This window comes from Vanacampus margaritifer, chromosome 20 (assembly GCF_051991255.1).
Source record: "Vanacampus margaritifer isolate UIUO_Vmar chromosome 20, RoL_Vmar_1.0, whole genome shotgun sequence".
NCBI classification, from domain to species: domain Eukaryota; kingdom Metazoa; phylum Chordata; class Actinopteri; order Syngnathiformes; family Syngnathidae; genus Vanacampus; species Vanacampus margaritifer.
The window spans coordinates 12,343,157-12,359,495 of record NC_135451.1 but is presented as its reverse complement, the minus strand read 5'-3'; the positions used below and the strand labels follow the sequence as shown (position 1 = coordinate 12,359,495).

Below are 16,339 nucleotides of genomic sequence, written 5' to 3'. Positions count from 1 at the left end.
ACTGCCATTGACGGCTATAGACGTCAATAATTCATTTGAACTATTTCTATTAGTTTCACATTTGTTAACAAGAGTATGAAAACCTAGATTTTTTTAACTGTACATTAAGAACAGATATCAAATTTGTGATTAATCTTGAGTTAACAAGTGAAGTCATGTGATTAATTACAATTTTAAAAAAAAATAATCGCTTGATGCCCCTAATTTAAAAAAGAAAAGAAAAGATTATTAAAAATTTGGAGCGTCAGATGATGACATTTTTTTAATTGTAATTAATCGCATGACTTCAATAGTTAACTCATGATTAATCACAAATTTGATATCTGTTCTAAAAGTACAATTTTAAAAAATCTAGGTTTTCATACTCTTGTTAACAAAAGTGTGGGGTGGGGGGGGAGTGAAATTAATAGAAATAGTTCAAATGAATTTTTGACGTCTATAGCCGTCAATGGCAGTGAATGAATTAATATCAGTTCTACTTCATCTGACGCTCCAAATTTTTAATAATCTTTTCTTTTCTTTTTTAAATTAGGGGCATCAAGCGATTACATTTTTTAAAAAATTGTAATTAATCACATGACTTCACTAGTTAACTCGAGATTAATCACAAATTTGATATGTTCTAAATGTACAGTTAAAAAAAATCTAGGTTTTCATACTCTTGTTAACAAATGTGGAACTAATAGAAATTGTTCAAATTAATTATTGACGTCAATGGCAGTGACTGAGTGAATATAAAAATGTTTAAAAATTCACTACGTTAAAATCTTGCTTCCTTTCCTCGTTGAACTTACACATTAATATAATATTACGACTATCTTGGAAAAGTAAGGCTATTCTCTACGTCACTGCTGCTTCAAAGTCCCAGGTTTGATTCCTATCTTGGACCACTCTTGGGCAATGCCGCGATGTTCCAGTTTCCCTCACCAACCATAAACACTTAACGGCCAGTTCCTTGACTTGGGTACTGACGAGATCTGTAATCGGTATAATAGCAGGTTTCGCTTCATGCTCATTGCTTCTCAGGAATGGGTTAAAATACCAAACCTAACTCTGAGGCATTCGCTAACATTTGTCAAAACTCGATTTGCTGGTCAACATGATCCTTATTGAGGAATATGAAAAAGTTTCAGCGGAGAAGAGGTACTACTGCTGAATGCGTCAACTTTAGCACAAAGCTCTCACACACACACACACAAAAAAAAGACGACATACGTGAGCCAGCATCTGAGATTGAATTTGCAAAAAAAAAAAAGAAGGGAGGAACTGTCTGTGTGGTTCAGGAGGAACAGCTTCTTCCTTCAATACCGAGTGTTTGAACTGAGCCCGTTTGACTTTCCTCACACTGACTGTTGACTGCGGGGAGTTTAGTTTTTACCTCATCGACCTGAAGCACTCGGATCGAACAGTGGTCTCTGTTGAGTCCTAGTTTGAAACTCATTATTATGAGATTAGAATTCAAGATGCTTTTTTTTTTTTAGGTTGTCGTCCCAGTGACAAGACCTACTCGTCGTTACAATGAATGATGTACTTTTTCACGAGAGGGTCCTCGGGAAATAACAGAGACGACGTGACCTGCCATGCACAAACCTCATGTTCTCCCGTCCATTTCCACTGCAAATGATTTTCTCCGCTTTTGGAACGGCACGTTTCGTCACACTCCGGGCCCGCAATTTAAGCCCAACAAAAGAAAATGATGAGCTTCTTTTTCTGTTCTGTACCCTCTCCTTGCCCCATCCCCCCCTTTTTTTTTTTCCTGCTTAGCTCAGCATCATCCTTGAGAAGACCCTCTTTGTCTTATTTTTTTTTTTATATTAGTCGGTTCTACTGCTTTAGGTGTGTGTGTGTACCTTCTCTTGACGCCGCCTGTCAATCAGTGGAGACGAGCAGCGCAGAAACATTAATTGCTGTCGCCTCGTCTCCAAGTGTGTGCATGCAAGGAGATCTATCTTAATCAACCTCGCTGATTGATGTTGATGCGCCCCGCCTATTTTGGAGGGGTTTTGGGTGCGCATGTGGACTCATTTCCTTGCAGGGCAACACTTGATGGTTTGATTGAGGAGTGCATTAACACTGATAACCCAAGTTTTTGCATCCGCGGCTGGGTAGCCCCCCCCCCCCCCACCACCACCACCACCTGAATTCCGCCCCTCCCCCTCCTCATCACTCCTCGCTTAATTTCTTGGATCCCTCCACCCACACACCCATTTTCTCAACTCTTCAGAGAAATGTGGTCAGAAATAAGCCGCAGAAGGAATTTGTATTTGCTTGATACATTTTGAAAGTGGCGCACGAGCCAAATGAAAAGGTTCGATGTGTTGTTTGGCCGCGTGGGATGAAATGTATTCCCCCGTTTGGAGTTTGGAAAGCTTGCACCTTGGCCCTATTTTTTTTTTCCCATTCTCCATTTTGATTGATGCTTTCTAGTTGAACAGTTAATTGCATTCGTGTACAGCAGCCCTCTGAGTTCTAAACAAAAAAAAAAACCTAATCAACAAATTACAAACTGTGCTGAAGAAATTTGGCAGGTTACATTTGCTTCAAATTTGGATTGAATTTCACATCACGTCTCACCTTCAGACTCCTTCACGCGGCACATTTTGTTCAAACTGTTACATTTAGATTTGGGACAAATCTTGCACCAAATTTGAAATTTGATTTGGCATCCATCCATTTTCTTTACCGCTTGTCCTCACAAGGGTCGCGGGGGTTGCTGGAGCCTATCCCAGCTGGCTTCGGGCAGTAGGCGGGGTACACCCTGAACTGGTTGCCAGTCAATTGCAGGGTAATTTGGCATTAACATACATATTAATGTTACAAAGAAAAAAATCGGACTAAATGCTTTGATACCCATAAAGAACCGAAAACCATGGCAAAACACAAATCATTAAGAGTCATAGATGGCAAAACAGAAATTCAAATTGTTTGCATTATTTTTATTAATTCGAAATATTAGGTAGGGGATGATAATTCAATAACAAATATTAAATAAACTTGACCAAATTACATTTAAAAATATTTGACAGAGCGGCTTCGGGAAGTGTGCTAATTTTGTATTCAACCAGGATAAGATTAGGCACTTATGTAAGCATCTGATCATGTTGCATAGCTGCCAAATATGCAACCTGGATAAGATCCATACTAAACCTGCTTTGACATCACATAACAGCTTCACACTCAATTTTTAAAAATTGGATATGTATCATTGTTTCACATGACTAATAATTATTTTAAAAATTTGACAGAAAAAAAATATTCAGTAAAACGAAGGCGGGGGGAAATCATGAAAAAAAAAAAGATTATTTTTCCCCTATTTCTTTTTTTTATAGATATACAGTATTTTTGTCCAGTTTTTCTGAATAATTGTTCCTGTTTTTCTGAGTAAATTTTCCTCCTGTTTTTCTGAATATTATTTATGACAGAAAAAGAAATCAGTAAAACAGAAACAAATCATGAGGAAAAAATACTCTAAAAAACAGAAACGGGTGCTCTGTTTTTCAGATTATTCTTTTCCCCTATTTATTTATTTATTTTTTTTATGTTTCTGTCCCGTTTTTCTGAATAATTTTTCCTGTTTCTCTGATTAAATTTTCCTTCTGTTTTTCTGAATATTTTTTGGGGACAGAAAAAAAAAATTCAGTAAAATGGGGGGAAAAAAACATAAGGAAAAAAAAAATACTCCAAAAAACAGAAACGGGTGCTCTGTTTTTCAGATTATTTTTTCCCCTATTTTTTAAAAAAAAAAAATTTATGTTTCTGTCCCGTTTTTCTGAATATTTTTTTCTGATTAAATTTTCCTTCGGTTTTTCGGAATATTTTTGGGGGACAGAAAAAAAATATTCAGTAAAACGGGGGGAAAAAAAACATAAGGAAAAAATACTCCAAAAAACAGAAACGGGTGCTTTGTTTTTCAGATGATTATTATTTTTTTTATTATATATATTTTTTTGCCTCGTTTTTCTGAATGTTTCCTGTTTTTATGAGTAAATTTTCCTCTTGTTTTTCTGAATATTGTTTTATGACAGAAAAAGAAATCAGTAAAACAGAAAAAAATCAGAAAAATAGGAGAGTTTTTTTTCCTCTCACATGAATTCCATACAATATAAATGATAGACATTCTACCTACCCAATATAAACAAACAATTCAAATACGTGCACTGATCATCTACTTGGTGGAATTAAATTGGGACCGCGTTGTCATAGCAACATGTCTTTGTCACCCCCCCCCCCCCCTGCAGACAAGCCCGAGAATTACGACGTGTGGTACGAGAGCCGCTTTGAGGAGTGCGACCGGGAGGCCTGCCTGTCATTCTCCAAGGACTCGCTGTGCTCCCGGGTCACCGTGGACCACAACTACTACGCCGTGTGCCAGAACCTGCTGTCGCGCTACGCCACGTGGCGGGGCACCACCGGGGGCCTCCTCCACGATCCGCCCGCCCACATCGCCAAAGACGGCCAGCTGGAGGCGCTGCTGGACGAGTGCACCAAGCCCAAGAAGCGCTACGGCCGCTTCCAGGCGGCCAAGGAACTGCGCGAGTACCTCACGCGTCTGTCGGCCGCCTCCTCGCCCGCCAGGTAATTGACGGAGTCGGCGTCGACCCGACGCGCCCGCAGACTGGATCCCGGACCCCCCGATAAGCTCCAAACTTGAGACCCTTGATGTCATTAGGCTCCCCTTTGCACAGGAGCGGGAAGGCGATAGGAAGACTCTTCGGTTTTATCGACTGACTTGAGCGACTTTGCTGCCGCCCGAGAAGAGTCGTTCGGCCACTAACGAGATTCCGAATGCAGAGAGCAGGATAGGAATCAGGAGCAAGCTTCTCGGATGGTTGCGCCATCTTAAAAGGAAGGGGGGCGGGCTCCGAGCGGCACTTTAGCTTGCAGGCTAATGCAACATGTGCGACCAAGCGGCGCCCCCCCCCCCCTCTCCAGTACCACCACACGAACACACGACCCCCCCCCCCCCACCCCCCGTCTTGCCGCCTCATTTCATCATCGCGTTTCATGACAACATTGAATCGAACACCTATGAAAGTTTGCCTGCGGGGTCTATCCTTTTTTTTTTAATCCCCCGTTCTTTCATGGCTAGATTTAAATGGATGTGTGCATTTACATTTTTGCTGCACCACTGATTTTGATCCCCCCCCCCTTCGTAGCATGCTGCAGGGAATGCAGAGGTAGCGCGAATCTCCTGTTGTCAGAACTGAGGATGCAGCTTTGATGAGGCTGAATAGTCTGCCGCTCCAATCAATCGCATCGTTTGCAGGGTCTGTCCTCTTTTTTTTTTTCTCCCTCTACCACCCTTTAGGAACAAGTGAGAACAGATATCCACATAGGAAAAGGAAGGAGATGACTGCACAGTCCGGTGACGATAAAGCCGATGTACCAAAGAGGCTGGAGGTAAAATAAGAGAACTTGAGAGAGAATCTGTTCACCTACTGAAACTCATAAACGTTTATCAGTGGATCATTTTTTTAGTTTACATTTCCGCAAATAGTGGTCGTCCCTCTATTGGACGGCTACGTCACCCCCTTTGGAACTGTTTAATACCTCAGTCTGTAAACTGTATTGAGCCCATTTAAACCCAGCTGCTAACCAAAACAGCAGCACCTCCTGAGATAGGCCCATGTATGGAGTCCTGGTATAAACAAATTCCCTGTGCCCTGTTCCTTTATGGGGAGACAACTCTTTTTTTTTGGGGGGGGGGGGACTCATTCTCTTTCATTTGTAGCAAAATCATTTAACTTCCTGTAAAATGAAAACATTTCAAGCTGAAAAGGTAAAAAGAAAAGTTGAAGGCTAACCACAATTGAGGGCTACGTCTTTTTAGCAATTATCTTCAAAATTTATTTGGAAACAAACATCTGAATTGACTGTACAGGGTCTTTAACCTCAGAGTGCTTTTGAATTCTGTTGCTAATCAAAACAGCAGCACTTACCAAGGCGTTTTGATTCTAATTTCCTTAATCGATTTGATTTCGATTCACAAGAGTTCAGTTCGTTTCGATTTTTATTCAATTCAAGTCAATCAATATTGATCTATTATGGATCATAATTTTTCAAAAAGCAAAATCGATTCGATATTGATTATTAAAAAACATTTTTTTTAACCCAGCCCTAGTCTTAAGTGTATCTTTTCTTTAATTAATAATTTTTTAAAAATGCAGTTGATAATGAACTCTCTGGGGGGGGGAAAAAAATGCTTTGTTTTTGTTGACAAAAGCAGCAGTGTTTATTGAGGCACGTAAACTTGCATACCATTTTGTGTTCCAGTTAATGCTCACTTATTGGATCCCAGTTCTTGCTATGTCTCCCGCAATTTTCCATCATAATCTTTTTTTTCCCATATTTTGTTTCTCTACCTTCACTTGAGCGTCGACTCTTCCCCCATCCAAGGAATTAAAACGCCACTATTTGCGGGAAGCACCGTAGCGTTCTTGTTTTTGCCGTCTTCGCGCACGCCGTTGGATTTTTGACACCTCGCCCTTCACGGTAAGCAAAAGATCTCGGAAGGAATACTTTGTACACGTTGCCGCCCAGTACACCTCGTTTCTTCGTCCCTCTCGATGTCGTGAACAAAAACGTGCCCGGCGGAGTGTCGCGCAGCGTGGTCAACACCTGTCGGCTTAATGGACGACGTCACCCGTGACCGTTTTTGGAAGAGCAATACAAACGGGGAAAGGACATAAGAATAGTTTGGCTCCTGGCTTTTTGAACATGCCTCTTTGTTGTGTCCGATCCATTTCCATTTGTTCTGGAGAAGTGACTTCCCCGCTCTCCCCCCCCCCACCCCCCCTCGAGGAGTTTGTACGTGCGTGACTAACTGTCCACTTTTGTACTGTCCATTTCCTTTGGAGTATTATTATATCAGCGTTGTCTGATTGTTCCTGTGCCTTTCATTCAAAAGTTGTACTTGCAACTTTTAGTGGGTTTAATTATTGAAATAAAAGAAGATATATATATCTATATATCTATATATAGAAATATACACTTGTGTTTGCACTCTTCTTGATTCTGTCTTGAGTGTTGTTATTTTATTATTTCCACATTCCAGTAGGAGCATTTTGGCGGCACTTCACACTAAAATTGGATCCACCGAGGACGATGTTGGCCGGTTTCCTGCCTGCCTGCCTGCCTTCCTCCTCCTGTTTTGATCTTTCACATCTTTGGGCTCCTTTTGGCCGCGATCCGCTTGTTGTCTACGCTCAAGTCTGTCTTTAAACCAGACAGCGTGAAGTGTTTTAATAGCGACTCAGAATTCCTTTGAATGTTTTTTTTTCTCAGTGCAAATAGCAAAAACAGTATAGAGTGGATATAGAAAGTCTATGGAAAGTCTACACACCCTTGTTAAAAAAAAATAAAAAAAAAAAGACCAAGATGAACAATTTAACTTTTTCCTCCCAACTTTTCCCACCACTATTGTGACTTATAAATGACGTAAACTTAAAAATATTTATGAAAAAGTAAATAAAAAAAAAGAAGGGGGGGGGGACTAATGTAGTTGCACAAGTGTGCACACCGTCTTATACCTGGGGATGTGTCTTGTGTTCATAATTAAATTTAGACTCAGTTAATTAACCTCAAATAAAGTTCTGTTGTTCTAGTCAGCTTTTCCTGACTACTTTTGGCTTTCTAGGCCTGAAGATTTTGCACTAACTGGCTCACATTTGAAACTGTTTGTAATTCCTTCTTCCACCTTATTTAAAGCCCCACTTCTAGCTGGGAAAATAAAAATAATAAAAAAAAACCTTGGTTTCCTCAGACCACAGCATACCTTTCTTAATTTATTTGGATTCCCTCCGAAGTGGAGTGAATTGCGAACGGTTAGAAATGGCAGCCATTATTGTCACAAAACCTTCAGGCATCTGCTAGAAGGCAAAAAAAATAAAAATAAAAGACTACTAGAACATCTGAACTTCATTTGGGGTTGATTGGTGGCAGGTGTGTCCTGAGTCTGACTCCCATTAAAATGACTGAATATAATTTAATTATGAGAACAGCAGCATCCCCAGTTATAAGCCTGTGGACACTTGTGCAACCACTCAGCTGTTTATTTTACTTCCCCTCCCAAAGATTAAAATATATAAATAAATACAGGGCACAATAATGGTGGAAAAGTTTTCTCCCAAAAACCTGCCGTTTGCTCAGGGGCGTGTAGACTTTTCAACACCACCGTATCAAGCCATCGTGTTAAGTGTGGTGTTTGCTGTTTCAAAGCATTTCTCAAACTCGGAAAGAAAATGACACTTTTTTTCCCCCCCCTCCCCTTTTCCCATCCTGTAATTTCCTCTCTTGGACACACCCTTTGCTTTGCGGGCTTTGCATGACGTCACACCCTGTGTGGCGAGCGCAGTTCCAACCAAACACCCCCCCCCCCCCCCTTCCCCTTACCTCCCTTAAGTCTAGAATGCGCCGCCTGGCCTGATGAATGGCTCCAGGGTCGGCTGGCTGGATGTAGGAAAACACCACAGACTCGCACACCCGCCGCTGCCCTTGAGGTTTAAATAAACATGAGGCCATTTTGAGACACGTCCACGGTAGTTCTAAACATTAAAACTCGGGAGGCGAGAATGCTTGGAGAGGCAAAAAGAAAAAAAAAAGTAATTTGAGACCAAAAGTTTGCTGAGTGTGTGGAAAGCAAATAGAGCTGCTTAAATGTCCCCATTGAGACACTTTTAGCTGCGGGTTTGCTCTTAGTTTAGTATATATTAGCACTAGGGGTGGGACAACATATTGATATGGTGATATATAATCGTTACCCTCACACTGGGCATCTAAGACAACATTTGCACACCATGTTCTTATTAAGGGGCGACCGATTTAAAATAAAGTCTCGTCAAAAACTGTTCTTTACAATATCTTCTATGCGGCCCCACTATAAACACAGTATTTTGATTGAGTTTGCAGTATTAATTCTGCAGCAAAATCAACCCGTTACTATCCATCTCTGGGCAGCCATTTTGCAAGATTTTATTACAATTATTTTAGCGTTCTTTTAGCAATGTTCATGTTGTACACGATTTGGCCTTTTGGGGGCAGTGTGGTTCCCCACGTTCGGGTACACTGTTAAGTTGTAGCCACATTAGAGAGTAGAAGAAAAGAGTCCACTCACGATCAAGTTATGCCAATAAAATTAGTTTTTGCAGCGTAAGAAGACCATATGCCGGTGAGTATTGTTAAGATGCTTCTCTGTATACATTGCTGAGGCGTTTTTGTATGAAAAGCGGTTATTTTGAGTGATAAAAGTGCCGCGAGTAGCGCGCTAATTAGCGTTAGCGGGTCAATGGCGCTTTCCATTGTGCGTTAGCCTAGAGCTAACTACGCTCGGGAAACAAGCTAAACCAGGTGCGTTTGCATTAAAGTGTAAACTGTGTGTCCAATTTTCTTTGTTTTGTGTGTTTAGATTTACAATTAACTTTAACTGGAGTCTAAGAAACTGCTTGATACTGCAATAATATTTTCATGTAAATAAAAGTGTGGCGTCACTGGCGATTTATTAACCAAAATTTATGACTCATTCTATGTTTGTTTCTTTTTGAGAGACCATCATCCTGCATGTTCATCCGAAGCAGTTTGGAAGTTGTGTATAAAAGGTTTAAACGGATGGCAAGCTTTAATTAAAAACTCAAGGCAATAAGAATCTCCTTGTTTGTACACCTCAAACCTAAAAAGTACAAAAGTACTCACACTACTCAAGTAGAACAATACAAGATCTCACACCAACTTAAACATGAAGCTATCAGGTCTTCATTTGACTTTTTGGTCTTTATTTACATTGACAATATTTCATAATGTTTATTTTCTAATACTTTTTTGATGGGGCACAAAAATAACTCTATACATGATGCAGTGATTATGCGATTGTCAAAGTTCATATTGGGGTCTGAGCAACCATGCCGGAAATAATTATGCTGAATCGGCACGCACTTGCAGGCCGCATTTTGAAATCAACTCCCGAGTTGTTGCTTATCAGTGCAAGACAAGTGTGAAAGGCAGAGGTGGATATCATTGTCGGAGTGTTCCGCAACCGCATTATCTGGATGTGCGCGTCTCGCCTGTCATATTACCGAACCTGGCAAACTGCTGATATCTTATTCAGGTCGGAAGCTAAAAGGGAGGCGGGCTTGTGTGGGGGTGGACGTGGACGCCATATGTTAGATTACAGCGAACGCGGCAGGATGAAAAATGGGCAACAGCAAAAAGCAAAGTTTCTTGGTGGACGTGCTGCAAAGTCTATTTCATGCTCTGGCACGCCTCAGGCCCAGAGAGCCATTTTTAGTCCCGGAATGACCTATATTTATTTTTTGGGAACTAAAAAGGGAGGTGGGCTTTGTGAGTGGAAGGTTATGAACAACAGCCTGTGAAGCGCTTGTGTTTGTGTATCTATGCACACTCTGGCCTGTTGTTTTATTTTTCTAGGGGGTCGAGCTTTTCCGGGCTTGGCCGCCGCTCAGGAGAAGCGATCCGGGGGCCTGAGGAGCCTTTCCTGCTAAATCATCACTAATGCAACACACAGGAGTTGCTAGGAGCGATGTTCCTGGCAGGCTGCTTGCATCCCTTTAACGTGATTATGTCACGCGTCTACTATGCCTCATTTAGATAAGCTGCCGCGCGCCCCAGTCTCGACACAAAAAAAAAACAAAACACCAAGGCTCCGAAGTTTGAAGGCGCAGCTCAAGCGAGCTTTGGCAAGCAGCTTTGTGGGGGTGCAAAGTAAACCTGGTTTGAGATGTACAAGCAGGAAGATTTGGGAGAAAGAACAGTCATGGTAGACCACGTGACTTCACCAATGTATTAATGATAATAAACCAAAACCGCCATGACGATAATAGAACTGAAAAAATTGTTGGTCCATTCTTGGAAATCAATCATTATATAAAGTGGACGGATGGATGGAACTGTTACTTAAAACCTCACTGTAAAGTATTGTTTTTAAAATAATTAAATTGATTTATTGCATCGGGCCAGTGAAGACAAAAAGTCTGGCAGGATTCTGACTTTGTTCTCAGAATTCTGACTTTCTTTCCGCCACAAACTCAGAATTCTGAGAGTAAAGTCAGAATCCAGCAACCTTTTTTTTTTTTTTTCCTCTTCACTGGCCCTAATCCTCTTCTGTAACATGTCGGTTTGATAAGTTATGATAGTTGATTAATTCATTCGAAGTGCTCTTGGAATCTTCAATTTTCACTTTGACCTTTTTGAGGAAAAAAAAAATCAGAATGATTCGAGTGTCTATTCGGCCGCTAATTAGCCGCGGGCGTTTGCTATTGAAGAGGCCTTGGAAGTTGTTCGCTTAATGTGTGATTTTTTTTTTTTTTTTTTTCCTCTGAAAGAGATTTGTCATTTTCATGGCCAACTTGTGTGAAGAGAAATGGCCTCCGCTGCTTTGTCGCTCAATGTGTCCTGAGGCGGCGCCGCGTCTGGGAAATGGAAATCATCTCAAGCTTTGCCAGTGGAGAGCAACAGGTTGAAGCTAACGGCTCTGACAAAACAGGTGCGTGGCCTTTTTTTGTTTTTTTTTCTCTTCCTGTCTGTTTTAACCTTCTAACAGAGCTTGATATTAATTCCAGACGGTCGTTCGGTAACCAGAAAGTCGGCTGTTCGATCCCCGCTCTCCCCAAACCATGTGATGTTGTGTCCTTGGGCAAGGTACTTCACACACACTGCTCCCAAAAACGTATAAAAACGTTCTATTTTAAATATTGCCATTGCCCCAAAAATGTATTTATACGTTATTTTAAAATGTTTATTTATGCTAAAAATCTTTGGTAGTTATTACAAAAAATGACCAGCAGGTGTCAGTAGAGTATAAGAGCTCAACCAGGGCCATGTTGCAACAAGCTCTATTCCTCTGTGTTTTGAAAAATCTGTTAAAATTCAGCACAACAGCCGGGAGCGAAGGGGGTCGCTTCATTGAAAATAGCTGCGGGTAAATGAGTTAATAGCAAAACAAAGTCTAGCCAGACTTGGGCTGCTCACGAAAATAGAGCCCTAGTACTCTCATTTGCCATTTCAGCAATATTACACATTTCGGTGACTACGTTACCAAATTCATGCCGATATTTTACATGATATTCTGCTTCAACATTTCAAATTTTTACTTCTTCTTTTTTTTTTAGATCCTGTAAACCCCATCCTCTATTGACTTGGCCCCCTGGAACTCTTTAAATTGGACAGTGGATTGGCAAATTGGTGCGCTAGTCGAGTCCAGCTTTTTCACCTCAGGCAGCTGGCAAAGGTGAAGGTTTTTTTTGTTTTGTTTTGTTTTTTGCACAGCAGCACTTTGAATCCACGACTTCATCATATCGCGGCCAAATTACCGTAATTTACTCTACTTTGGAGTCAGTCCTCCGTTAAATGTCTCCAGTCGGTTCAAAATGCCGCCACTTGCGTCCTAACAGGAAGCTGAAGCACATGACTGCTAAATTTCAAAATGGCCTCTCCTTTTTTTTAACTCTCTGAGCTGCTCCATCGCTAAACCTCTGCCCAGTAGGTGAAAGTTCAGTACAGTCATAAAGTATTTGCTATGCGTTAGCCATAATTCGCTAACAAAAACACTTTTAAACTTCCCCTCATGTTTTTGCCTTTGTTTTCCCCTCCTCCCTTTTGCCCTTGCGCTTCCCTCCATGAGCTAATGGAGCCGTGCTGCGGCTCCCATATCCCAGCACTTAACAGGGAGCGGGTCATCGGTGCCATCAGACGAGCGCCATCCGGCAGGAGCCCAGCACGCCTCGCCATATCATTACCTCGGGACGTGCGGCCGTTTACAAGCCACATTATCATCCGCCGCAGACAGGACTCGCTTGGCCTGACGATCGGAAGCTCATCATCGCCTCACTCTTCCCCTCCGCCGACATCGCCATCATCATCATCATCGCCGCTCTGCCTTGTCCCCAGGTACATTATCCCACATTCGTGGTGTGCTGTGATTTTAAATATTACGTATTCAGGAGAATCAATTATCAACTCCTGCTGAGAACAAACTATTATTCAGCAATGATGAGATCAAGTAGCAGGAAGGGGGGGGGGGGGGGGATGCTTAATCTCCAGAAGGATTTTATATGCATTCATTTTTATTTTTTTTTTTTGCAAAAAGCGTTCCTCACCATATGGCGCATTGTGACTCAAGCAAGTTTTAATGAGGAGTCAGCATGTTGGAGATGATGACATTTGCGTTGATTATAAATTAAATATAAAAAATCACTGAGCGTCATATATTCCTAGCTGCCACATTACAGTAGTGTAAAATAACGATTTTCGGTTTGAAAAAATGTGACCGATTGTGCTCAGGATTTGGCATCATCTTGCCTGTATAATGTATAATCTGTATCCCAAGTGCTAAACTTGGGTTATCTGTATTTTGACAAATTTTCCTCGTCTTCCTGCCCGATTTCAAAAACGCCGCCAAAGCCCTCTCGCCGCGTTCCCACATTCGGCCCCTCAAGGCAAACAGCAGCAGCCGGCCTCCGTCTGGAAGCATCCGTCACTTCGCGACACATCGAGCGGGTCCAAAGTGTAACATTTGCTCCGACGACTGTCCACTCTCCGTAGGGGTGACGTCTGACTAAAAGCAGCAGCACGGAAACTCTCAACCCGCGTGGCCCGACCTGCTCTGAGCGAGTCGCGAGAGCGAGGACGCAGATTCTCTCTGACACTGCTTGTCCCTTTTTTCGACACTTGTGGATTGTGAAATCCTTTGCACAAAGAATGGCGCCGACATGACTAACCGAATGAAAGGACGCTCTGGGTGCACCTTTCACAAGCAATGCTTGCGACACCCACCATTCATATTGAGGTGGCGACCTCTCTTTCTCTCTTTTTTGTGTACTCACAAAGACCAAGCATGTAAATGCTTGAACTCTTGATCAAAACTGTTTACTTGGATGAGGAGCGGAGTGTTTACATATTGTAGGGTTATTTAAAGATTTTTTTTTTTGTACATAAATACTTAATTAAAAAAAAAAAGTTCTACCAATGCATTTAATACTTCTACTACTAGTTACTACTTTTTGAATGGAGAACATTATCTTAAAATGGCTGCTTCAAACCAGAGGTGGCAAATTCAGGTCCAGAAAATAAAAACCCTGCTACAGTTTGGCTTTATCCCCTTGTGCTAGCTAGCTAGCTCCCTAGCAAGTAAATGTGCACCCGAGAAGCTACCTGAGGAGCTACCTGAGGAGCTAGCGGGCTCCCTAGCTAGCTCATCGGGTGCACATTTTCTTGCTAGGGAGCTAGCTAGCTAGCACAAGGGGCTAAAGCCAAACTGTGGCAGTTTTTACTTTTTGAGCTAGAGGTGCTAGCTATAGTGAGCTCTCCAGCCAGCTAAAGCTAGCGAGCTTCCTAGCTAGCTCCTCGGGTGCACATTTACTTGCTAGGGAGCTAGCTAGCTAGCACAAGGGGCTAAAGCCAAACTGTGGCAGTTTTTACTTTTTGAGCTAGAGGTGCTAGCTATAGTGAGCTCTCCAGCCAGCTAAAGCTAGCGAGCTTCCTAGCTAGCTCCTCGGGTGCACATTTACTTGCTAGGGAGCTAGCTAGCTAGCACAAGGGGCTAAAGCCAAACTGTGGCAGTTTTTACTTTTTGAGCTAGAGGTGCTAGCTATAGTGAGCTCTCCAGCTAGCTAAAGCTAGCGAGCTTCCTAGCTAGCTCATCGGGTGCACATTTACTTGCAAGGGACCTAGCTAGCTAGCTAGCACAAGGGGCTAAAGCCAAACTGTGGCAGTTTTTACTTTTTGAGCTAGAGGTGCTAGCTATAGTGAGCTCTCCAGCCAGCTAAAGCTAGCGAGCTTCCTAACTAGCTCATCGGGTGCACATTTACTTGCTAGGGAGCTAGCTAGCTAGCACAAGGGGCTAAAGCCAAACCGTGGAAGGGTTTTTCAAACCAAAATGGCTGCATTAACCAAAATGGAAGACATAAATGGCATATGTATATATATATATATATATATATATATATATATATATATATATATATATATATATATATACAGGCATAAATGCTTGAACTCCTGATAAAAACAGTTTACTTGGATGAGGAGTGGAGTGTATACATATTGTAGATTTTTTTTTTTTTTACATAAATATGTAATAATAATAAAAACATTTTTGATCAACCAGTGCATTTAAAACTACTAATAGTAGTAATCCATCTTTGAATGGAGAAAATTACCTTAAAATGGCTGCTTCAAACCAAAATGGCAGACCTCCTATGTCTAATTTTCAGGCATGTGTTTTTGAGACTTTTTTTGTGGTTTCACGCATTATAGACAGACACGTATACCAAATAAAATAATGATAAAAAAAATATATATGACAACAAATAAATTGAAATGATAAAAAAGAAACATGTATCACACTTGTTTGTGTGAATCTCAACAACATACTAACTGTCCAATTTGGACTTTAAAAACAATGCGGTCCAAATTAAATCGCATTACTCAATGTCTACTTCGACAATGTTGGCAAATAACTGCTTTCTAATTACTCACGGGGCTAGTATTTTTAGGGTCATTAAGACAAAATAAATAGCGTTACAGGAGCTTTTTCAGCACTGAGTGGAAAAGCAAGTCAATGGAGTATTGATGTTGATGTCATACCTGCTGCTGCTGCGCAGCTGTTTATGTTGGAGAGCTGCCGGGTTTGTGTTTTCCGCTCGTTCCAGGCGAGTTTTGTGCGGACAAAAGAACAAACGACGAGTTCGTAATTGGGGCCCAACAGGTGGACGTTTTTTGGGGGCTTGTGTTCGTTTCATTTTGTTGAGTCTGCCTTAAGTTTGCTAGTGAAATGAACGTTTCTCTAGGATATTATCAACTCAAGTAGTAGCGGAACTCAAACCAGTCTTTGTGTGAATTATTTCCTTTTGAAAAGTTCTCCACTTCCTGCCACTTGTGGATCACAAGGCATTCACTGGCCCAACCCCGACTTCTGTTGACTCATTCTTTTGACTCCCACTTTGTGTTGCACGCGTAATTCTCCTTCACTTGTTTCTTTAATTAAATGTCAAAGTGTGTTTTTTCCCCCGTCCTGACTGGATTTATTCAACCTTTCAAGCACAAAATCCACCTCTTGGAGGAGTCATGCAGGAAATTGCTGGCTCATTAATGGGCCCAGGTGCATGCGGGGAACGTTCAGAAATAGATTGAACTCAGCTTGAGTCAAGCTGTCGCTGCAAGTAGCCAAGAGAATGCAAAACTATGAGAAGTTTGAGAAATTTTGTTTTGTTTTATGCAAATTTTAACTCATCAATCCTGTAAACAGTCATGAGGTTGACTAATGCTGTACAGTGGGCCTCCGTATATTTGTGGTCCGGCATTTGCAGATTCACCCATTGGCTTATATTTT

General features: G+C 41.4%; 2 protein-coding genes across 8 annotated transcripts in view; both read left to right on the top strand.

Annotated features, from left to right (window-relative positions):
* The window catches only part of dipk2ab (divergent protein kinase domain 2Ab), a 31,888-nt gene extending 24,900 nt beyond the window's left edge, over positions 1-6,988 (top strand). The window contains exons 4-5 of the mRNA XM_077554772.1: positions 4,239-4,575; positions 4,686-6,988. Of these exons, the coding sequence (XP_077410898.1) occupies positions 4,239-4,575; positions 4,686-4,728 (380 nt within the window). The 3' untranslated portion in view covers positions 4,729-6,988. The remainder of the gene's footprint in view (positions 1-4,238; positions 4,576-4,685) is intronic.
* A 1,771-nt stretch (positions 6,989-8,759) lies between these two features.
* LOC144040427 (uncharacterized) overlaps positions 8,760-16,339 on the top strand; it is a 134,710-nt gene continuing 127,130 nt past the window's right edge. For 3 of the 7 annotated variants that reach the window (XM_077554597.1, XM_077554598.1, XM_077554596.1), the window contains exon 1: positions 12,252-12,897. In XM_077554597.1, coding sequence (XP_077410723.1) covers positions 12,575-12,897 — 323 coding nt within the window. In that variant the 5' untranslated portion in view covers positions 12,252-12,574. The other 4 variants (XR_013289727.1, XM_077554600.1, XM_077554601.1 and 1 more) reach the window with 3 other exon arrangements.